General features: G+C 39.9%; 1 protein-coding gene across 4 annotated transcripts in view; it reads right to left on the reverse strand.

Moving 5' to 3' along the window:
* The window catches only part of MACROD2 (mono-ADP ribosylhydrolase 2), a 1,913,815-nt gene that overhangs the window by 59,537 nt on the left and 1,829,533 nt on the right, over positions 1-24,745 (reverse strand). For all 4 annotated transcript variants that reach the window (XM_084774709.1, XM_084774708.1, XM_084774707.1 and 1 more), the window contains exons 15-16: positions 18,219-18,293; positions 17,330-17,422 (exon numbers count right to left, since the gene is read on the reverse strand). In XM_084774709.1, the coding sequence (XP_084630835.1) occupies positions 17,330-17,422; positions 18,219-18,293 (168 nt within the window). The remainder of the gene's footprint in view (positions 1-17,329; positions 17,423-18,218; positions 18,294-24,745) is intronic.

Raw genomic sequence — 24,745 nt, forward strand, 5'->3', positions numbered from 1 at the left:
TAGGCGGTCTCCCTCCCCAAAGTCGAGACCCACAGGTTGAGAAGCACTGGATTAAAGGAAGATTGTCTGACTAAGGGCAATAGGTAACTTTTGACCCAGTGTTCATGTAGTTCTTAGATTCATCACTGTTTAAATAAAAAGATGAGTTTGTACCTTGACTAGGGGTATGGGCATCTATATAGAACACTGACAACCCCAATAGTTACCACTGAATGAGCAATCACCGTGTGTCCGGCACTACCGCTAGAACTTTACACATATTAAATCATACGACCCCTAGAATTAACATAAATTTGGCTCTGAATACAGTGTTAGAGCATGTTTTGAGATGGTAGTTGGCACTTCTAGCTTGCATAGGACAGTGCACAGTCAAGAAAATAAAAGTTTAAAGAGCAGTGTGGAATAAGCAGAAATGAACTAAGCGACTGTCAGGAAGATGGTGCTCTTGGGGACTTCTGCCACGTGTCCAGGTTTGTTTTAGTTTTCTCTGTACAGGAGAATTGAGGTGAGTCAGCAGGTGTTCCAGGAAAGAAGCTGAGTTTCCTGATGAATATTGAAAATCACCTGAGGATGGAAGACTTACTCTGAAAGGTAATGCATTCTCCATCACACACCCCACTTGGTAGACGGGTTCTGGCAGGGAGGAAAACCGGAGAGAAAATCACAGGCCCTGGGGCCTTCTGAGGGCGTGGCATGGAGCTGGGCAGTCCCTGCTCCTTACCATACCGGAAAGGAGCTACATGAGACTGCAATACTGTACTCTACCAGGCACTTAAAAGCACATATAAGAAAGAAAACATGCTGAGCCATGGGAGAAAGAATGTGCAAAGTTAAACAATGTGTAGCACGCCCTCACTCCACCAGTGGAAATGTATGACCCTGGTGGGTAAATTTTACATTTTTTTTTACCTGAATTTTTGGAACTTTACAATACAGAAAGCATTTTAGCAAATTTTAGAATGTACGCAACTGGCTCCAGAAGTTCTCTGATTAAGCACTCCTGTTTGGAAAAATTGAATAAACCAGTTTCCTGCACTCTGGCAATGGTCATACTGTCCTGGGAACTCCACAGAGAGAATTTCTACACATTTCGGAGACACTGTTGCATCCATGAACTAACTGTCCCTGTGTGGCTAAAACGTGAGGGCTGTGTAGGCATTGCCTGTCTGCTTTGCTGTTGGTCTTAGCCATCCTGTACTGATCCTGTGTGTTTCCGTGTCTCAGAACGACCTGTCTCTCTGGCTGAGAGAGTCTAGCAGCAGCACTGGGGCCTCAACATTCTCTTCTCTGTCATCCTTCAATGCAAAACAAACATTTATGAAAAGTGGCTATGAAAGATTACATTTTTATTTGTCACACTCACTGAAAACATCCATCCTGTGTACATCTTCCTACAAGTCAATTTTTGCTTCCAACGCTGTCGTATTTTGTAGATAACAGTAAATTAATCTCTAAGTCTTAGGAGTCTGCCTAGCAAGCCGACTTCCCATTGCACTACTTATACATAGTCCTGCTTTAAAAGGACTGATTGTGAGCACCTCTGCAGTGGCAGTCTGTCTGTCTGCACACCCTTCAGAGTTGGTGCAGCACTGATTCTGCATCTCTCTACATCACCAAAGAGAAACTGACTAATGCACCCAAGGCAACAAAAGGCATTCTAACCAAGCATGGCCATTCATTCCTCCTATTGGCAAGAGAGTCAAGTGATTTACAAAGGAAATTCTCAAGTCTTGGTAATGATAAACTAGATGGTGGAATGTGCCCCTTCGTCATCCTACCCAACACCTGAGCTGCAGCCTCCTCCTGGAGTGCATGGGGAAAATATACTCTACCTCCCCCAGTGAGGCCAGGCCTCTCCAACATCCCGTAAGCAGTGTGACCCTCACAGACTTCAGCTCTACTCCACTCCATTTTAATGAAAACAGAGCTTCATTCTGTCTCAAACCTTTCTTTTCTCCTATAGATGGGAACAGAAAGCGCTAAGGCTATGGGATCAACACTGCAATCCATATGGCTATTCCAAATTCAAGGGTCACCACCACTCAAAGGGAGGGTGCAAATCCGTATTGCAGCTAATTAATTTATCCTTCATTATCAACTGTTCTGAACCACAAAGGGAGCTTACCAGCTACTTTCCAACATCCAAAGGATAAAAAAAAAAAAAAAAAAAACCTGAATGGAAAGTCTAAGAGACTTAGCAAACAAACTGCTGGCCATTTGGGAGTATCTTAAGGCTCCCCGAAAAGCACCCCATGATTGAAATCAATTAAAAGGAGCCAAAGGCTGACCTGCTGCTGAAGAGAAAGAGCTTAAATCTCCCACCTACCCAATAAAGGTCCCATAGATCCCAAATCCCTGGAGGCCTCATGAATACTCTGAGAATTTTTAAGTGCCTGGAAGAAGGAGAGATGTGAGAGGAGAGAAGCCTCTGCTTCTAAATAATAGTGCCTCTCCTGTGGTTAGGCGCAGCCTTCAGGATTTGCCTTTCAAGCTCTTTATTGAAATTGCTCAGGTCTTTTAACAGATCTCCTGTGAGGACTCAAAAGCCTTAAGCTAATTACGCTTGGCTGAGATATGCTTGATGAGATGGGGGAAAACAGAAAAGCTTTTGAAAGGGGGGGGATCTCTATCCATCTGCTGGTGGTCTTACTAAAAGAATAGGTGCAAAGCGGGAGGGCAGCCAGCCAGAGTGGGGAGCAGAGGACTCCTTTAATTACAGGGGCAGTGAGACCATTACTGCTTGGAATGTTGGGAAACGCCAGGCAAACAAGCTTGGGGAACCGGGTGGCGGCAGCAATGCTTAGCTGAACAAGCAAGGCCGAAGATGGGAGCCATAGAAAGCATAGATTTGGAGGAAAGAGAATTCAGCGAGCTTGGGAGGAGAAAATAATTGTAAACTGGAAAAAAGCCAAGCAGGTGGTCTGTAAAGATGAGAAAAGCTCCTCAGTTGAAATTCAGGTTTCACAACAAAGCCACCTTTCCCCATTTTCCTTACTGGTTATCTTTGGTCCTCAAAGGTGGGTTGCAGACAGAGCCCCCAGTGACGTGGTTCTCTCTGATGACAGTGAGGCACTGGCTTCTGTTATGCTTGGCGGTGCAGGTGAACAGCCTGCGTTTGGCTTTCAAATCAATGCCCCAGGTGTTGACTCAATATGGCAAACAGCTTATGCGTCTCTCTCTAAACTAGCTTCAGCTTTTGAGTTGTTTTTTTTTTTTAAATAACTAATCCCCTCAAAATTCAGCTGAGAAAACGTTCGATTTTGGAAGGCAAACTGACTCAAAGAAGACGGCTTACACTGAAGCCTATTTTTATTTTGTATAGGATAACTTCTGCCAGTTGAACGACTTATGTCCCAAATGCTAATTTATTTACTTATTTTTAAAAATGACTGGAAACGAAACACTGCTTTTGTTCCCATGACTCCCTTTTCCTTCTGTGTCTGAACATGAGCAAAACTACCAAAAGGATGGGAATCTTCCCCGTTTTGTCCCCTATTATTTCCTCTCTGCTCAGTGGAGCTGGAGAAGTCTTGGTGTTAGCAGGACTTCTAAGCTGTTTTAAAACACCCCAGGGCTGCAAATAAACAGCGCCCTTCTCCTATGTCCTCACTAGGTATTAGGGCATAGCATGTGTTTCCACCTTTGTTACTTTCTGGCGTGGACAGATTGCATTTGTGCTTGGCATCGGAGGACACATGTGGGCAAGAAGGTCAGGGGCTACTGACCTGGTGTGTACTGTGGTCTTTCACTCATGCTTTAGTCCCTATGAGAGCAGAGATATTTGGATCACAGATGCTTTTATTGCCTCCTTGTTCATGGCATCAGATTGTAAATTTTCTTTCTCTGTTACATCAAAGGAATAGACTTAGGAAAAATAATTCTGCCAGGCCCAAAACGGGCACGGATTTCACACCCACTCCCTACAATGTACCCCCATAAAGATTTTTTTCTTCCAAAAGTTGGTTTTGTTTTGCTTTTTTTCAGGGTCTTATTTTTCATCCCAGAACAGAATGAAAAACTGACTTGTAAAGAATGAGGATCACCTGAGACCCAGGTCCTCTGCCACTCAAAGAAAGGCCTCTTCAGTGGTTAAACGTAGACACGCTCTAGCCTTTGTCTCATAGCTTTTTCTGACATTCTAAGAAGGTCCCAGCACTGGGCTGGAAGTGGGGTGTCAGAGCTAGAAATTAGGCTGCATTTCTCCTCTATGAATTTCTGCCTTTTAGTTTCTTTAAGCTACCGGGGAACTATGTGATGCTAATTGAGCATTTCCATCTGGCACACCTGGTGTGAGTCAGCTGGTTTCAATGACGCACCAATGCTTTTCCATTCCTGTAGGTGTTCCTGGACCACCATCACTAGCAGCAGCAGCAGCAGCAGCAGCAAAGGCATCACAAAACCCAGGATTTTGTTACAAACATACAACTCGTAACAGGCCTCTGTTTTCAGACCCATCAACTCAGAAACTGGAGCGGTTAGTCCCAGCTGCTCACGCTTAATGCCTCAGGTGATCTGGCTCAACTCAGTCTGCAGCTCTGCTCCTCAGTATGGGGCTCCACCTGTGGGAGGTGGGAGTCATGTTGAGTCACGTGGTGACAACTATGACTCATGGGTCTGTCTCCCCGGCTGTGAATTTTTTGCATGTCTGTCCCTTCTGTTGTTTCTCCTCCAGCCTCCAGCTGGGTGTCTTGTGCAAATGAGTGCTGCCCACATGTTTGTGCACGTGTTGAGCACTGTTGGAAGTGACTGAGGAGGCTACTCTCTGATTCACCCCTCAGTCAGTCTTGGTTTTGTTCAAAGGCTCATCCACCGTGATATAAAAGGAACGAGAGGATAAAAGGGCCAGCTATGTTTCCTTTTGTCACTGTTCTCGATCTTGATGCAAAGCACTAGAGTAGCAGTGCTAATTTAAAACGTGGACAACACCAGCGATTTTCTCATGAGATGGCCCGAGTCTTAGAGTTGATGCCAAAGCCCACCAAGAGCTATGGTATCGGAACCCTTGAGGCAGTGCCTAAGAATCTGCGTTGCGACTAACTCTCTTTTGAGAGCCACACTACTATGCTTGTGGCTAGTTTACCATTAACCTATGAGAGAGCTAGGAAGGCCACCTTTTCTACTCCTCTTTGTACTAGAAAGTCAGTGAGCCCTCCCTCCTTCTTCTCTTCCTCATTCCTCCATATTCTTCCAGCATTTACTGTGGCCGCAGTGAATATATGGACTTCAGTTCTACCTTCCAACCAGCAGATACTCACATTGAGAAGCTAGCTCACCGTAATGAGTTCACTGCCTAATTTAGAATATCATACGGATTCCCAAGTAAAAGAAAGATTCGTGTGTCTCTTCTTTTCTAGGAGAATCTATTAATTCTTATTAGTTAATTAATAATTAAGACAATCCTGTTGTTGTTATTTATTTCAGAGACACCACACTGAGAGAGAACACTTGCATTCTCTGACACCTGCAAATTACCACAGGTCTCAAGGAGGCCACAGTCTGAAACAGGTCTTGTAGCGGGAAAATCAAGGTGTTGAGGCTCTAGGAAAGACCTCGTCTCCTTACCTGTGATGGTGACAGAAACCATTTATACACTTTGACTCATGACCCCCTTCCTCCATCTTTAAAGCCACCAGCTTCAGCCTCCTTAGCTTCCCTCATACAGCTTTCTTCCCTACTTGGACTCTGCCTCTTCTTCTCTCTTTCTCTTACTAGCTTGTGATGACCTTGGTTCCCCTGGGTGCACCAGGCTGCGCCCATCTCAAGACCACTAGCATCGTTGCGCCAGGAAGTACATAACAGGTTCCAGGTGTTAGGACGTGGGTATCTTTCGAGTGCCATTATTCAGTTTCTGTATGGAAATCCTCACCTCACACTCTCTTCCTGACTGAACTGAAAGGGTCACTCTGTCCTTTGTGATAAAGTAGGAAGATATATTTTGGAGAGCTTTCTGTCCTTTTAGGTAATCCTAATCTCGAATTACTGGTTACCTATTCAAGAGGCAAGGGTTTGGCATACAAAAATATTTGTTTGTATACTCCTATAGATAAACAAGTTATGTAACATACTTATACTACCTGCTATTTATCTTAATTACTAGATTTTTTGAAAATTTTGTTTTATAATGATATAACAGTTTCTAACAGTATTTTGTTCATTTGAAAAAATTAATGTAGCACTATGTGAAATACTGTCCATATTTAATTTTAAAAAGTCCTTTCTAAACTCAGAATTGTAGGTTCATATAAAAAATATTATGAACCACATAATCCTGAATGTTACTTGAACTACTTTTTGGCACTGTATGACACTAATTGACCTGTAGCTGCTATGTAGAGTGGACTGGTGAACTCACAGAGATCCACCTGCCTCTTCCTCCCAAGTGCTGGGATTAAAAGCATGTGCTACTGGGTCAGAGAGATGGCTCAGAGGTTAACAGCACTGGCAGCTCTTCCAAAGATCCTGAGTTCAATTCCCAGCAACCACACCATGGCCCACAACCATCTATAATGAAATCTGGAGCCCTCTCCTGGTGAGCAGGCACACGTGCAGGCAGAAAATTGTGTAAATAATAAACAAATACATCTTTAAAATAAGACATGTACCACCATGCCCAGCCTTTAGGGATTATTCTTATAAGTACATAACCCATTTAATTACGATTAACATTTAAGGGATAAACTAAATGTAAATAATCAAAAATATTAATCTTTAAAATGGGTCTTTAAGAAAAAGATAATCAAATCTAAGTGCCGTGGAATGTCTTTAATCCCACAGTCTGAGTCAGGAGGATCTAAAGTGAGACTTGGGCTGCACAGAGATGTTGGAGGGGGGGGTGTAGGGGGAGAGGAATGCCACATGGTTTCCCTCATTTTTCTTATCTCTCTATAGTGGCTTTTCAATATAATTTCAATTAAAATTGGGGAAAATCAACTATAACAACTCGGAAAATTTGTTGGATTGCCTCTAAAATAAAATGTAAGTTTCAATGATAATTTATGATTAAAAAACTGGACTGTTCCCTGCAGCAGTTCATGTTGTAATGAAGCAACCACACACAATCAAGCCAAACCCCTTCCTACTGTTAGTGGATGCACCTCCCCTTTCTTCTTCATTTTTTTTAAATCATCGAAGCAGATGTCATAAAAACAAATGTAGTGAAACATTCAGGCGGCAAGAGCTCTAATTGTTTCCATCTTGATTATAAAAACAAATTGAAAGGTAAATCCTCACGGTGAAATAAATGAAAAAAATAATTAACATTCAAAGTGCTCCCTGTACCACCTGCTCTCTCCACCTCGCTGTGCGGCAGTGAAGGCACCTGATGCACAAATGGCAGTGGGAAGAAAGTGAGTTTTCTCTTGACGCTGGGAGAAAAGCAGCACTTACATTTGAATTTCAAATCAGAATGTACACCTTTTGTCCAATCAGTGGGGCTTGGAGGTTCCTACAGCTGATGATCCAAGTGAAATCATTATGTCTAAAGCCACGTGCAATAAATAATTCACCCAAGATCCACCACATGACATTTCTGTGGCTGTTTCTATACTTATAAACCAGCAACTTTTATTTAAATAAATGTCGAGGAGCTAACTCTAACCAACATCTGAATTTAAGGTTATCTTTTACAAACTGTATACAGGTACATATTAAATTTAGAGTGGACGATATTTTAGTGTTTTTGTAGCCAAAAGTTTAAAATGACCACATTGGTTCGCGCATCCACATTATTACCATCCCCACCTGCCTTGCCCACTTACATGGTTGAGTATCCTGCACTGGCTTTGTCACGCTCATGGCTGGCCTTTCTGTACATACGGCTGGCTCAGACTTTTAGTTCAGAGCTCCAGTGAAAGTCTTACTTTTGTCAGGCTTAGAGAAATCAAAACCAGTTCACTGGAAGTGGGTGGAATCCCCTTTTATGTATAGTTGCAACAAAATACTGTTCAAAGGAAATTTGAGATGCTATTTTAGGAGCGTACAAGAAAGAAATCTCTTTGCCTAACAAAGGCAGGTCAAAGAAAGGCAGTGCACTTCAGAGCACAGTTGTAAGGGCACCTGATACCAATGTGCCCTGAGATGCTGGAGGCCCAAAGCAGGCTGCTTGGAAAGCTGTGCACAGAAGGTGGCATCAGAGAGAGCCACTGTCTTCCACTCTACTAGCTTAGAGAGTGACGTGGAAGAAACAAAAGTGGCATGGCATTGTGGGGCTAAGCTACTCCCAGGGAGACTTCTCAGGTGCATGCACACCTGACTGTCAGTGTTCACAAAGACTTCATAATTTGGGGGGACTTGTGACAAAATGTTGTTGATACGAAATTTTTTTAATAATCTGGGCAGTTTATATAAATATTACAAAGTGAGACCCAGGAAATTATTTTTCTGTAAAGAGTCAGGTAGTAAATGTTGGAAGCTTTGCATTTTCTCATAAAACTTTACTTGTAGAGCTTGGAATTTGAATTTTATATAATTATATATGAGTCCTATACAAAAAAGTTCAGCACAGTGCAATGAATGTAATATTTTATGATCTTTACTGATTGCAGTCTATAACTTAACATGGAAAAATGCATGAATCAATGCAGGAAACCACCGCTCTGTATCTGAGCTGCCAGCAAGTCTCCAGGTCATATGTCAGCCAGGTGGTCCTTGCCTGCTCCTATTCTAGCCCTGAAATTTTGCCTCTGCTTTGACAGCTTCACTCTATCACTGACTTTCATGTGCTGCCAAAAAAGACAGAGGCCAAAGTGATTTTAAGTAAAAAAAAAAAAAAATGGTCACAAGAGACAAGATCATTAAACAATCATGAATAAGATATAGCAACCATGAATATTTATGTACCCCTCATCGGAGTATCTACATAAACAAAGCAAACACTAACATAATTGAAATGTGAAGATAACAATAACATGTTGGTAATGGGAGCATTGATATACCACATTAGCTATGATGTTTGGCGAAGAAGGGGATTATCTTAAAGATGTATATAATGTGTACTTGTAGATGGTACAGCATATAGCAAGAAATGGAAAGTTTGCGGAGGAGCAAACAAGTTCTTACTTGGGCTCCCACCTCTACTCTGGAGATATCTGAAGTGGGCCCATTAGTGGCTTTAACAGCCTCATTCAACTCCAGTTACGGCGTCTAAATATAGTTTCTGATAAAAATTATACTCAGTCAATACTGAGCAGATGAATGAGAGAGTGAGTGAATACATGAAGGAGAGGTTTACATATCCAGTCGGGTCATCATGAACCCAATTGTTCCAAGGAGCTACTACTACTAGTAAGATGTATTGGCTAGCGGGGGGGGGGGGTGGTGGGAGAAAAGGGTTATATTGTCTATATTCCTTATGATTTCATTGTGTAATAAATATTGGGCGTCATAATACAAATACTACGTTTTCACTTGTTAACATTTCTCTTTTGGTGGTGAGCCTAGCCGTTAACAGCCGAGCCATCTTGCCAGCCCCACTTGTTAACACTTCTTAAACACTGAATTGTTAACATTTTAATTGGTCAAGATGTGATGATGATAGAATTTATTGTATGTGTATTTGTTTTTATAGAGAACCAACCAAACTGCCCCCTCAAAAAAAATCACAGAAAGAATTGCAATGGTTTGGATGAAAGTCTGTGACAGTAGTAGGGAAATAGGGACAGAGATTGTCAAAATGAAAGGTATACACTGATACCTAAATAGACGCAAAAGCAACTATGCTAGCTCTGTGTAGTAGCATCAAGGCTCACAAGATTTAGACACCAATGAACTATAAACCCTGTTAGAAATTCTTTTAAATTTTGAACCATTAAATATTTTATCAACAAAGAAATACGCTATGTGAAACAAGAAGATACTGCTGGCTTCTTAGAAGTAACTCGGAAGTAAGACTCTAATTGGTTGAAGCTCAAACATTACTTATTTAACCTAAAATGTTCTTGTTATGCATTCTCAAAAGTCATATATAATAAACTCCAGGGTCTTGTTTGGTCTAGAAGAATATTTTCAATAAATGTAAAATAAACCCCCCAAATAATAAGAAACTATTGTATCTTACATTAATTAGTAAAATTTAATTTTTTACTTAATAACACATTTTATATCATAGAAATCTTAGAAGAATATATATACTTATGTGCACAGTGTAGCAGACTATACAGTGGGCATACATTTACAGTATAGAGTAATTTCTGATGTGTTTAGAAGCTTTTGTCCTTTCCTAATATAACATGTAATACTAACTTAGTATTTTAACATGGTCTGGTATACATATTAAATAGTTAATGAACATGAATTCAGTGAGGTGGATAAAAGGGCCAAAAATAGCAATTTTACATTCTGTACACTGTTAGGAAAAAAATTGCCCAAGACTTCTCGGTGGACCAGAGAGATACATTCCTGGTTGTCATTTCAATGGGATGCTTAGCTTTCACCCAGTATCCTATGTGGATAATCTGATGCTAGGCTCATGTGCTAGGAGTTTTCAGACTTTCTATTTAATGGACTGGTTCACATAACTACAGAAGAAGTTGGTGTTTAGAAAACATAATAATAAAAACGAATTTCTCATAATAATGGCCATGACTTGTTCATGATGGAAGAAGAGGATGTCTTTCCTTGTTTTTTGCTTTTGTATTTTGCTTTTTGACATTAACTACTCTGAAAACTTAGTGCTTCTGAGTTGTGTTTGTAGGGTGATATTCAGAACTCAGAACTCTGAATGTTCTTTGCCTATAACTGCAATCCATAAGCATATCCATTTACCTATACTCAATTACACAGGTTATTACTATTATATATGCACACACTTCAAATGCTCTCTTGATATGATTTTAATATGGTATTGCTTCCTTTATTAATGGATGATTTAAATAAAATACTGTGCAGGCATTTAATTTTGTATGACGGTCATGATTTTATCTTTCTGAAAATTGCAATTCAGCCTTATAAAACATCTTGGAGAGTAATCTAAATACAGTGTCACCAAATGTGAATAATTTATACTTGCTGTCTTTAGAGAACGTTAATTTTATGGAATATGTAAGGATAATATATTATAAAATATTATATTTAAATGCAAATAAAAGTTAATCTTTTCATTACTTGTGATAAGAACTCAGGTACTTTAAATACAGAGTCTCGGAACTCGAATATTTCCGAAAGGAACAAGCACAACACTTGAAGTTAGATCCCACTCAGGGACAGACAGATCTTTTTGATTTGGAAAATTATTTCCATGAGTCACACAGTTGTAGAATTACATGCCTCGGGCCAGGGCCAGACTAACCTAGACTTGAAACAGATTCAACTGTAAATGAAATGCGGAGAGTGGAAAGGGGAGCAGGTGAAACAGGACAAAGAGTATGGAGCTGGACCCTAGAGAGTTCCTAGAGGAGTCTTCAGACAGGAGTGAGCTGGTGATCAATCGCTAGCCTGACCCTAACAGGCACTTAACCTTCCAACCATCCTTAGAAAGCATGGCTCTTCAGGGAACAAGGGGTGGCCAAGCGGTGGACTATCTGCATGGGAGGCTTAGTGAGCGCTGAGGACACTGTGATGAAGACACAAGGTGAGGCTGAAGTGGGAAGGTAGCCCTGGCAGATGCTTGGAGCCTGATTAGAAGTCATAGCCTCACTCTGAAGCAATGTCAGGGACACAGAAAGGGGTCATCCCATTCTTATAACGTGGAATGATTTTTTTCTATCTTAAAAGACAAAGTGATCACAGCTAACTAGAAGGTTTTTGATAGATCCTATACACACACACACACACACACACACACACACACACACACACACACACTATATATATATATATATACTATGTAGACCAATGTTATGATTGAGCATAAATAGGCTTCCTAGTCTGTGCATTATAGTTTGATGTGAAACATAAAAATATTTTCCATTCTTAAAATCCTCTTAAATTAGAATTTAAGTTAAAACTTCATACTTTTATGTTCAGTGTATTTAACACATACAAGGAATTCCGTGAAACACTTTAGAATTTGCATAAGGCCCAAACAGTGACCATCCCTTTTTAGTTAAAATTCATCTGAAAACAAATTTTAATTGAATTTTTTTTTTTTGCACTAGAAAGTAGGATTAGAAAGAGATGAGCTGACAGAAGAAAGGCATTGGAAAGAACCTGCCCCCAGGAAACTGCCCGAGAAAGCCACTGAGAGTCATAGCATTGCTCAGCTGAGTTCATTTAGAAAGAAGAAACACAGGGTTTCTGAGATGGGCAGTCGCAGGAAGTTAGCCTATTATCCAAGATGCAAAGTAGGAACAGAAATCCAGGCCAGTTGACCAGGATTTATTATTCAATTTTATGTAATGTTTTTTTCACAAGTCACAAGGAACCCTGACCACTCTGGTTATTATTAGCACAGCACAGGCTAGCCATAGAAGTGTGTTAGTGACCTGATGTGAGGCTGTGCTGCTCCAAGGAGGGACAAATCATCATGGGCAGCCATGTTGGGATGCCACCACCAATGGCAAACACCAGGAGTGCCAAACTGCTGCCCTACCAAAAAGATGATGATGATGATGATGATGGTGATGATGATGATGATGATGATGATGATGATGATGATAAGGGTGGTTCTGAGCAGCCTCTGTGTAAACTGAAATTAAGCAGAATGGCGTATCTCCTCACTTACATATCTTCAGGGAAAGCTAGATCTCCAGTTCTTGATGGGTCCTAATGTAAAGTGTGATTAACCTGGACTCTTTGTCACTAGCTTAGGAGCCTCTGCATTCTACCCACAGAATAAAATAAGTTAAAGTAGAGAAATTCCACTACTTCAGTGCTGAGTGTATTGTTATTGCTTCCACTGTTACCAGGCTTTTTAAAACAAGAATATGCCCTTCAGAGTTGTCCTTTTTTGACAACTGAATACATTGTAAGCTTATACTTTTATTAATGAATCCATGGCTCCAATTACTACCTTAAGAATGGAGATTCTTTGAAGATTTGCCAACAATCACACAGTCAGGATGAATGTCACAGTGCCTGTATACACTTCCTGATCCTGCCATCCAATTGCCAAAGTGTAAGCATTAAAACAAAAGTTCATGCTCATCACTGACCCACAGAGCATCTTATCCACATTCCTGTCCATATTCATCTTTCCCAAGAAAGTCCTAAGGATAAAATACATTTGAAGTTCCAAACAATTGTGGTAAACCTTAAATACACATGTCAAGTTTTGCTGTTCCACATCGTATTTGTTAATTGCTATAAGAAAAATAATTAATTGATGGGTGGATCAGGGCCCAGGGGGATCTGCTCAAACTATGCACTAACCAAGGACAAAACAATAGTAAACATCGAACCCCTACTCTGATCTACCCGATAGACAGGACATTCTCCACAGTTATGTAGAGAGTGGGGACTGACCATGACATGAACTCTGGTGCTCCATATTTGACCACCTCCCCTTGGTGGGGAGGCCTGGTGGCACTCAAAGAAAGAATCAGCAGGATACCAAGACAAGACTTGATAACCTATGACCATATAGTGGGGGAGGAGGTCCCCCTTGGTCAAAGACCTAGGGGAGGGGAATAGGGTGAAAGCGGGAGGGTGGGAGGATACAAGTGACGGGATAACAATTTAGTTGTAATCTGAATAAATTAATAAAATTTTAAAAAATTAAAAAAGAAAAATAATTAAGAACAAATTTCTGCACTCTGTCTGGGTAAATCTTGAGTAAAAAGTACACCATGTATACTAAAATACAAATGGAAAAAATTGGCTTTATGAATGATACAATGTTGGCTCATTGAGACTTTATGACAAAACCTTCTAAATTTGACTAGGAGTGAAATTCTTCTGAAATTGTATGAACAAAACAAACACAAGATTCTTTATAGACAGCATCTCCTGTACCTCTCTACTATTTAGTTATTAACATAAAGGATGCCATTTCTCTGGATTTTAAATGCATTGCAGATCCTGCTGGGAAACCATAAGCCTGGCCTCATTTAGGAGATGATAGGGCTGTCTGAGCAGAGCTACCATATGCAGAACCTCACTTTCTGCCTGTTGAAAACTTTGTCGTTCAGGTCTCCCAGGAAGATGACCCTTGTGCTCTTGTGTAGTTTTTATCAGCGTGAACTTCTGCTGAATGTTTTCCTTCTTTTAAAAAATCCATATTTTGGTTGCGCTAACTTCAAAACTTTATGTTGCAACATCTGTGTCCATACACCTGGGAGCCATCGGAGATGTGCCCTGAAGATTATCTACAGTTTCTAATCCTATAAAATGCTGCAAAGTAAATGGACGATGCTGCACTTTTCCCCCTAGCATAGAAATGTCTTTTTTAAAGGAGCCACTGTTTGCCTCAGTAGAAAGATTCTCATTGTAAAAGAGAACAAGTATTTTCTGAACTATAAAGAACAATTCTTCAAATAGAATAAGGCATTAATTTATTGTTTATATCTAATTATTAGTATATATGCATATATTTCTATTAAGATATGTCTTTGTTTATATGTGTAAAACCTGGAGATAGAGTCTGAAATGTTTTCAAATGAGACTCTTTAATAACTATTTGAGTCTAAAGAAGGCAAAATAAATGTAAGCTCGTTGAATTTGCTCATTGACTTTTTAATGGGGAATTACTAACAACTCAATTTCATCTTGCTTAAAAAATAGAAATCACGGTTTTATTATTATTTCTGAAACACAGATTGAGATCTCAACAAAGAAAAGCCAGATTATAAGTGAGGGAACTCTTATACCCTACTATCCATTGCTAATTCAATTTCTATAGGATAAAATATGTCATCAGAAGCCAGGTGTGGTGGCTCATGCCTGTAATCTCAGAACTCAGGGAGGCAGAGGCAGGTGGATTGCCATGAGTCGAAGCCAGCCCGGTCTACAAAGTGAGTTCAGGACAGACAAGGGTACACAGAGAACCCCGGTCTTGGAAAAACAAAACAAAACAAAACAAAACAAAACAAAAAAGCCATCGGGTAAACTGTCTATAGCCATAGTCTACTACCTTTATAAGATGGTTGTGTCACTCAGATGTGAGCGATTATTTGTTGTTGAAAGTAGTAGTATACGTGAAAGTTTTGTGAATTCTGATAGTTATGGGAAACAATTAATGGACTTGGAAGAACTTCCTTGTAGATTCTCTTGACTCTGTTATCAGTTTATCAAATTGGGCTAAATGCTAAATACTCGATGTGCTATGACTTTTTGCAACTGATATTTGCTATTGGTTGAACATTCACTACAAATGGTATGTCATCTGCTTTGGTCATCACTGCCATGAATATCAGGACTTAGCTGTAGATAAGTTAACTAATTGCTCCAATGTCACTCAGATGTCATTGATATAAATGTGCCTTCTCGGAGTGTCACTAGTTTACTTTTGTCTTTCTTTCTTTTGGAGGCTACTACAGTTTATGTGTCCCCAAGACTTCGTATGTTGAAAGTCAATCCCCATTGTCGGGAATTAAATAGATGGAGATTTAATTTGATTGTGTTGTTTAGAAGTGAGTCAAGGTCATTGGGCTAAATCTTCTGTAATTGAATCCTTATGATTTTATAAGAGAGAGAGACTAGACATGCATGTATGAGCGTGTGACCACTCATACATACACATAGTCACACATATAAACTTACACATACACATGCATACACAAACTACCCATTTATTCCCAGTCTCTTTCCATGTCAGAACTCTGCCAACTAGAAGACCGTCACCATACCCGGGTCCTGGCCATATAACTTCAGTGGGCCCAAATGAGCCTTTCCCTCCTTGTTTACCCAGGCTGACTTATTATTAGCAACATAAGTCCAGCATAAGCACTTGTATGTAACAGAATAGCTTTCTACTTTTCTGCTGATGCAAAGAGTAAGATAACAGAGGTAATGCATTCAATTTGCCCCTGGCTGCCCATATGTTGTTCCAAGACTGACAGAAGAGGGGTGGCTTCTTACAAAGAAAGGGAAAGTGAACTCCTAAGTCTTCTATAATTATAGAAAAGTTTCAGAGCAGGGAACTTTGTGGTGAATGTGGACTGCCTCTACAGGTCAAGTTACACAAAAAGAGAATGTACAAGTTGTTTGATGTTGCGTTCTCAAGTACTGTATTAAAGTAAATAATTTCTTCAAGAGAAAAGTCAAGCAAATGAGTATCCGTTGTGGTGCTTTTTTCATTTTAGTGGTAGAGTTGAAAAGTTGGAAAATTCATATACTTAGCTTTTTGTCATATCTGAATCTGAGTGAAGGTTGTATTGCTTCTCTTTCCTCACTGTCAGGTAAGTGGCTACAGATATGCCATTTATTTGACTTGCCACAGACATGGTACCACTAGGCGGAATTCTGATTTACCATTGAGAAGAACATAGCAAAGACAGAGAAGAAGAGGGGCATGGGATAAACAGTTGATTTTTTTTTTTAAGTATCAAAATCATTACTGTAGCTCAGCAATTAAATGACACCAATGTTCCTGCCAAGAAATGTTCATAACGTGGAAGCTGTACTTGCAGTTGACCTGATTTTACAATTGAGATCATGTCTGTGCTTTACTTTGGAAGGAAAATTGATCATGGTGTTCTCTAAGCAAGGTCTACCAAGTCATGGTGCTGTGACTGCTATTGCAAATATCTACTGATTTAAGAGCACAATGACTTACGAGATGATGTAACAGATTATTTCATGAACCTTTTAAAGAGACATTTAAGAATTAGAGTCTTCTGTTTCTTCTGTAAATACTAAATTCCTCTGATATTTTTATAAAATTTCTCTTGAATATAATACTTCCTTCCCCCGATATATTATTTATAAAGTATTTATATCCTCTATCATGGTAGAAATAATTATGACCTAGTTTACTTCTTAAACATAATTCAATAGTATTTTAAGATTTAACAGACATGGAATGTAACCGAGATGGCTCAATGGATGAGCACGTTTACATGTTTCTTTGATCATCACCATGCAAAGGAAGGCAGGATGAAATCAATTCAAAAGGTTTCATCTATTTGTTATAAAGCTATTTAATTTGTCCTAGGATATCATCCCTCTGTTTTATGATTTTGATTTCTTACAGACTTTCTCAATGATAGAGTTTAAATATTTAATGAAATCTAAATGACTATCAGGCACATCTTCATTCTGTTTGGAAGGAGAGATGTCTATAACATCATTTGTTACTTCTGGATTTTACTCTAGTTTCAAAAACAGATGCAAGGTTACAGATGTATTCATGTGTCTCTTTTCTGGCTGCAGCTGTGGAGGACAGCTTCGACACTTGGATTCCAGGTAGGTGTTCACAGCAACTGACTGCGATGTGCTAATTTAGGAACATTCCTACCTTCTCCACCTTCCTCCACTTCTGGGTCATCTGTCAGGGGAATCACTTCTGGTTGCTCCACAATCGTGGCATCTTCTTGATTTGGTGAAAGGTCTAAGTGGAGAGAGACAGAAGGAGACTCAGTAATGTTTAGGTTGGAAACACTGAGAAAATATAGTGGCTACAGAACAGTAAGTCTTTTTATAACCTCTATAACACAAAACCTGATTGTTGGCTCTCCAGCTCCATCCACTTCTCTCTCTCTCTCTCTCTCTCTCTCTCTCTCTCTCTCTCTCTCTCTCTCTCTCTCCTCTCTCTCTCTCTCCCTCTCTCTCTCTCCTCTCTCTGTCTCTGTCTCTCTCTCCTCTCTCTGTCTCTGTCTCTCTTCTCTCTCTCTCTCTCTCTCTCTCTTTCTTTTCTCTCTGCCTCTCCTCTGTCTGTCTGTCTGTCTGTCTCTCCTCTCTCTCTATCTCTCTGTCTCTCCTCTCTCTGTCTCTGTCTCTCTGTCTCTGTCTCTGTCTCTGTCTCTCTCTCTCTCTCTCTCTCTCCTCTCTGTCTGTCTGTCTGTCTGTCTCTCTCTCCTTCCCCTCTCTCCCTCTCCTCCCTCTGTCTCTGTCTGTCTATCTGTCTGTCTGTCTCTGTCTCTGTCTCTCTCTCACACACACACACACAAAGGGACGCTACATATTCATACATACAGATATGCACACACATACACGTACTCACACACAAGCTCACACATACAAGAAACTCACATATATTCACACATTCAGACTCTTGCTCTTACACACACACACACACACACACACACACACACACACACACACAGAGTCATACATGCTTTTGATAGAGAAGTCACGGTTCACAATTTCATCTCATTCTTGCCAACAAGCTATTCTGACTTCAGTACCTTCTGTGTCCATAGGTGAGCGTGGGGACTCTGGCTCAGTTTTCACTTCACTCTTTGTTGAGTCCTTCTGTTGTCCTGTAAGAAGAGTGATTGAAAAAGAAAAAAATATGATATGCATGTCCATAACTTCGTCCCAGGTCTGAAGAGCAAATTCACCAGAGTCCATCTTCTAGTCACATTCAAGGGGTATTTTAAAACAGAAGGTGTAGGGCGCCAATATCAGTTTTCAAATAATTAAATTTACATCGATTATTTTATGTGGGGTATCCAGATAATTTGCGCAAACAAAACAAATAAACCTCTATTTTTTTGACACAATTAATATTCAGCTTATCATTTAATTGGACATTTGCAGGCAACAATCTGAAAGATCTGAAATGTTAAGATCATTTTCTGGGCTACATGGGTAACATTTAGATACCTTTGAAGATACAGCAATTTTGTATATTTAGGGTCACCTCTCCAAACTAAATGGTACCTGTACTTTACTCCTTCATGGCAGCACGTAGGAAGATGAGGAAGGAGTGAGTGGCGGGACGTCTCAGTGTAAGATTCTAGATGGCCTGAAGGCAGCAGTGTCAGTATTAGGTAAAGGAAATAGTGTGTCATTATTAGCTAAGGAAATGGAGCTGTTAGCTGAAGAAATATAAAATTACAGGTGGCCTGGACTCAGCTCCCATGACAATAGCGTTGTCAGCCGAGCAAGCTGCAGGCCGATAACCAGAACAAACAAAGCTGTAGTGAACTAAGGAGAACAAGTTAAAAATTCTCCCTAGCCCCCATCTCAACCCTGCCCCTGGGAATTACTGCTCTTATCTCACCCTACTTAGACTTTACCACCCTAGACCCCCTATTGTTAGCCCAGCACTCTAACTAACCATTGCCACTGAGTTTTACTCTTTGTAGACGATATTTAAACCCTGAGTTTCTATAGGATGGGGTCTTTCCATCTCCCTGGAGTTTGGTGGACCCTGACACGTCAGATTAATAAATTCCTTTGCTTTTTGCATTGACTCTGGACTCTGTCTCTCAATTGGGCTTCCAGGGATAAACTCAGACAGCCCGAGTTTAACATCAGCAGTCCCCTTAGACATTGGCTGAATGTAGAAAAGATCAGACAACGGCTCATGGCTTTTCTTCCCCATCCCCTGACTTCTTTAAACATTTAAATACGCACTAAGTTAGAAAATTGAAACCTGTCCACTTTTGCCTTACGCTAGTGAAAGATTTTATGCCTATGATGTTTAACTGTTGAATTAAAATAAATAGATAGACAGATGATAGATAGAGGATAAGTAAATAAATGAGTAAATAAATCTAGACTTTGAACGTGTTGTAAGGACAGAAAGGACACATGAGAGCTAGAAATGTTTATTTTTGTACATCCCTGTTTTGGGAGGGGCATTTCTTTCATCTTGTTCCTGTTTCTCCCTTTAAGATGATGGCATCCCGCTGTCTGTGATACTATGACCTGCAGTGGGGCATCCCATTCAAATCAGGCCTTGTTATGTGACTTGGTTTAGAAATGGCCAGAGTACAGACATCCTATGAATTTTTGCAAAAGCTGAAGACCCATTGCAAATTTTTTACAGCTCCCTGCACTAAGCAGAACATATTCCTCATCTGGGGCAGAGTCGTGCAGAGCCGTGCAGAGTCACACGGAGCCAGGTCTGAGCACAACAAATCTCCTTGAAAGTGGCTGAGGTTTAAGGCTTATTAGTTACTGAGGTAATGCTTCCTCGGTAGACAACGCTTCCTCCTGCATCTTCTGCTTTGGCATGTCTGTTCTGCTCTTAGACCATCCTTCCTCTAAGTTCCTTCCCTGCCAGTACGACCCCAAAGCCAAAAACAAAACAAAACAAAACAAAAAACAACAACCAAACAAACAAATACAACAACAACAACAACAACAACAACAAACCAGAAACAGAACAAAGCAAACCGTTTTGTTTTAATGACATCATTTCCTCTAAGCTCAGTTTTGATTGAAAGACCTGATAAGATAATGAATATTAACATTTATTTACCTCGAGCTGTTTTGAATTACTTTGTTCCATCATTCCCAAAGCTCAGTGAGTTCCTGAGTATGGATGGCTCTGAAAACATGTTCCTTGTCCCTCATTTTCCATTCCCCTTCTCCTTTTCTGGCTCAGAATTTTACATTAAAAATTAAATGCACAGAGCAAAACACACAAATCATAATTATATAGCTTGACAACTTGACGTGGCTAGCCTCATATACAGTCTCTCTCAGATTAAAAAAAAAATTGGAACTTTCAATTCCCACCCTCCTGTGTCATCTAAGTTTTAAATTGCCAGCAAAGATGATTTTTAAAATGTGGATTCGATCAAAACCTTTCCCTAGGATGAGCGCTATTCCTCTCACTCCTCCTTATTCCTCTGCAAATTATGGTCCATTGACAAGCCACAATGGAATTATCTAGAAGCTTTTTAAAAGCTTTCAAGTTTCACTCTACCCATACAACAGAATTATAACCTACATATTTCTTTTCTAGACCACCATTTGAATATATATATATATATATTTCTGAAGCCCTGGCCTGCAGGCCTTGAGTACAGCGTGAGACACCACAGCACTTGAGGTCTGTTGTCTCTGCTCGCTGAGCCAGCCTCTGAAGAAAACACTGTGACAGTCATTCTGCCTTCTAAATACATTACCAGTTCTGTCTGACTGCAATGCCATTTCTCTGTATGCTTTTCTTGAAAATATATTTATTTAACATTTTAAAACTTAAGTGCATAGAGCAATATGCACAAATCATAACTGTATAGCTTGATGACTTCACATATATCACATGACCATCTCCATATGTAATCCCTCTCCGATAAAAAATTCTTCTAGCACCAGGGGTTTCTTCCAGTTGGTGCCTCTTCAACAGGTATCCTTTTTTGTTTGCTTTAAGAATTTACATAAGCAAAAATGCATACTCTTTCTTTTTAAAATCTTACTTTTCAAGTATTGTATGTTGTATGTGAGGTTAGTCTCACTTTTTGTATGCATCAATTGGCCACTTCGTTCCTTTTCATGAAGTACACTAGTCTGAGTAATTTCTAGTTTGGGACTATTTTGTGAATAACACTGGCAAAACATTTCAGTGTGTTCTTTTGTGGGAAAATGTATTTATGTCATGTGAACATCACACAGAAGTGAAATTGCTAAATAACAGGGAACGGCTTTCTTAGGTTTCCTGGACCATAGGAAGAAGTATGGTGGATAGAGAATCTGTGGTGGATAGAGAATCTGTGGTGGACAGAGAATCTGTGGTGGACAGAGAATCTGTGGTGGATAGAGAATCTGTGGTGGATAGAGAATCTGTGGTGGATAGAGAATCTGTGGTGGATAGAGAATCTGTGGTGGACAGAGAATCTGTGGTGGATAGAGAATCTGTGGTGGATAGAGAATCTGTGGTGGATAGAGAATCTGTGGTGGACAGAGAATCTGTGGTGGATAGAGAATCTGTGGTGGATAGAGAATCTGTGGTGGATAGAGAATCTGTGGTGGACAGAGAATCTGTGGTGGACAGAGAATCTGTGGTGGATAGAGAATCTGTGGTGGACAGAGAATCTGTGGTGGATAGAGAATCTGTGGTGGATAGAGAATCTGTGGTGGATAGAGAATCTGTGGTGGACAGAGAATCTGTGGTGGACAGAGAATCTGTGGTGGATAGAGAATCTGTGGTGGACAGAGAATTTGTTCCCCTTTTCCCTCTGGCAGAAATGTATAGAACTGTCTTTGTTCTCTTCAGCCTTTAGATGGGGTCGTGTTACAACCGGTTAAAAAATTAGCTGATAAGGTGTAGTAGGGACAAAAAAGTCTTCAGGCCATTTCCATCTTTATCATGTTAGGTATAAGAGAGAAAGCTGCTGGCCACATGAACAGCTCTGCCATCAGCCATATGTTAAATGCCAGTGGCACTGGCTATGTGAGGTGTTGGAATAAGTGTCCACAAAGGGATGAGTGCTTGTTCTCAAAATGTTGACAGTTGCAAGAACACACGAATTCTGCACAGAAAAAGTTCTTTCCAGGAAGACATTAAACAGAGCTCCAACTTTTTTTTTCTTTTTTTTAGACAGGGTTTCTCTGTGTCGCCTTGCACTTTGTATACCAGGCTGGCCTGGAATTCACAGAGACCCACCTGCCTCTGCCTCCCACGTGCTGGGATTAAAGCTGTGTGTCACAATGCCAGGCTAGCTCCAACACTTTAAAAAATCAATTTTAGATGATTTTTTTTAAAAGAAGGAAGAAAGCTAAAAGGGAAACAGTATATAAGAATAAGATTGGAAACATTTGTTAAAGTGAAACAAAGTGACATTTATTAAGCATAAATGCAAAGTCATAAAATTAGGGTTATAAAGTCAGCCTCACGGAATGAAGAGAGATAACATTAACTTCATTTCTGTTTAAAAAAAAAAAAAAGGAACTGAAAGTTTTTAAATTCTAGACATTCTCTAGACAAATACAAGACAGGCATACCAGAATAGCATGGAAGGAAAGATTGAATTGTACAGAAAGTAAAAAGTCTATTTTTCAATTTGTCTCCTAGCAAATATCTTACCTGAATAGCTATTTCCAGTCACATAAAGATTTAAAAATTGAAAAGTAAGATGAGTGTGGTGGCCCACACCTGTAATCCCGCACTCAGGGAGGCAGAGGCAGGCTGATCTCGATGAATTTGAGGCCAGCCTGGTCTACAAAGCAAGTCCAGGATAGCCAAGGCTACACAAAGAAACCCTATCTCAAAAAACCAAAACCAAAGAACAAATAAAAATAGAAAAGTAGGAGCTGGGGAGCTAGCTCATCAGTTAAGAATATGTACCACTCTTCCAAAGGACTGAGTTAGATTCCCAGCACCCTCAGCTCATCACCACCTGTAACTCCAGCTAATGGGAAGCTGAGGTCCTCTTCTGGCCTCTATAGCCCCCCCTGCACATTCATGCATGTGCACTCACTTACATGTGCAAGTACACAAATGCACACACACACACACACACACACACACACAATTAAAAAGTAATAAGAATACAATCTTGAAAACCCAAAACATATACAAAGGATTATACTAAGTGGATATACTTTGGAAAGTATATGCTGAGAAAAGCAATAAGTACAAAAATTATCTTTGTCATGGTGGCAATATATAGTATGATTCATAAGAAAATGGTTTAATGAATGGGAAATTGAGACAAATAGAAAAAAATTCTATATCCAAGGACATAATGACATCATTACCATTTAGAATGGATTCCATAAAAGGGAAGCTACAGTAGTGGTACTTAGATATCAAACTGCTGCATAAAAGTCAACCAAGAAATCTAAAGTGGTGAGGAGAAATCTGTGATGCTAGCAACAGGGGACAGATATATATTATGGCTTATATATTCATTGTGTGTTTGTATGTGTGTATGTATTGGAAAAGATTTTAGGAGAGAGAATATGCTTTAATGTTTTTTATACACAAACACAACCATCCCTCTACTTATTTAAATTAGTGGACACAAATTCTGGAAGGCTATCATCTGAAATGTTAATAATAATTATCACTGAGTGGTCAGTGAGACTTTAATTTTTAGATTTCATTTTGCTAACATCCATTTTATACTCTATAACTTTCATGCTCTGAACTTTATCAATTACTATGACGACAAAAACATAAGAAAGTATCATGGAAGAAAAACATTTGACTAAAATGTATGTGTGTATTTGTGTATGTCTGTGTGTGTGTGTGAGTGTGTACATGTATGTGTGTGAGTGTGTGCATGTGTGTGTGGTGGTGTACACGGGGAAGGAATCCATGTGCATATGTGGAGTGCATCTAGCCAAGTCCAGTTATTTCTTCCCCTTTCTTGGTTTCTTGATCTCTAGACAGCATGAACAACCTAACCACATACAAGCTGTTTTTCTTGGGTGCACTTCTACGTTTTGTCCTTTGGTTAAGTCAAATAGCATTCACTGTGGTCTTTATGGGCTCACTCACCATTTCCTAAACATTTCTCTTTGCCTTTTCTCCATGTTCTCCAAATTGCTGAAATATTCTTTCTTCATCCTTTCTATTAGTAAACTCTTGCTTTTCAAAGTGAAGCCACTAATTTGTTTACACACACACACACACACACACACACACACACACACACAGATAAAAGAACTTGCATCCACAAAGACTGATTGACAGATAGAATGTCCACTTCAGTGACGTGGAGAGGTGGGAATGTTGTAGGGCCGGAGACTAATAACAATTTTTCTTGGGGTATCTTTAACTCCATAAACAGCCATTATCTACCCATCCCTGGGTCAGACTTAACATCCTGTTATTAGCAGATAAACATCCTTTGGAGTGTATTACCTTAGCAATCTCTAACTTCCACCAACCTGACAGCTGAGAGTATCATCAATAGCATCTGAGGCCTAGAGATGGGAGTGCCCTGCTCTGGCCAAACCAGCCTCTCTGATGGACAGTGTTTTTTGTTTTTTGTTTTTCATGAAACTGCTTCCATGGCAAATAATGGAA

The sequence above is a fragment of the Acomys minous genome, assembly GCF_964271855.1.
Source record: "Acomys minous genome assembly, chromosome: 3".
Classification (NCBI taxonomy): Eukaryota; Metazoa; Chordata; class Mammalia; order Rodentia; family Muridae; genus Acomys; species Acomys minous.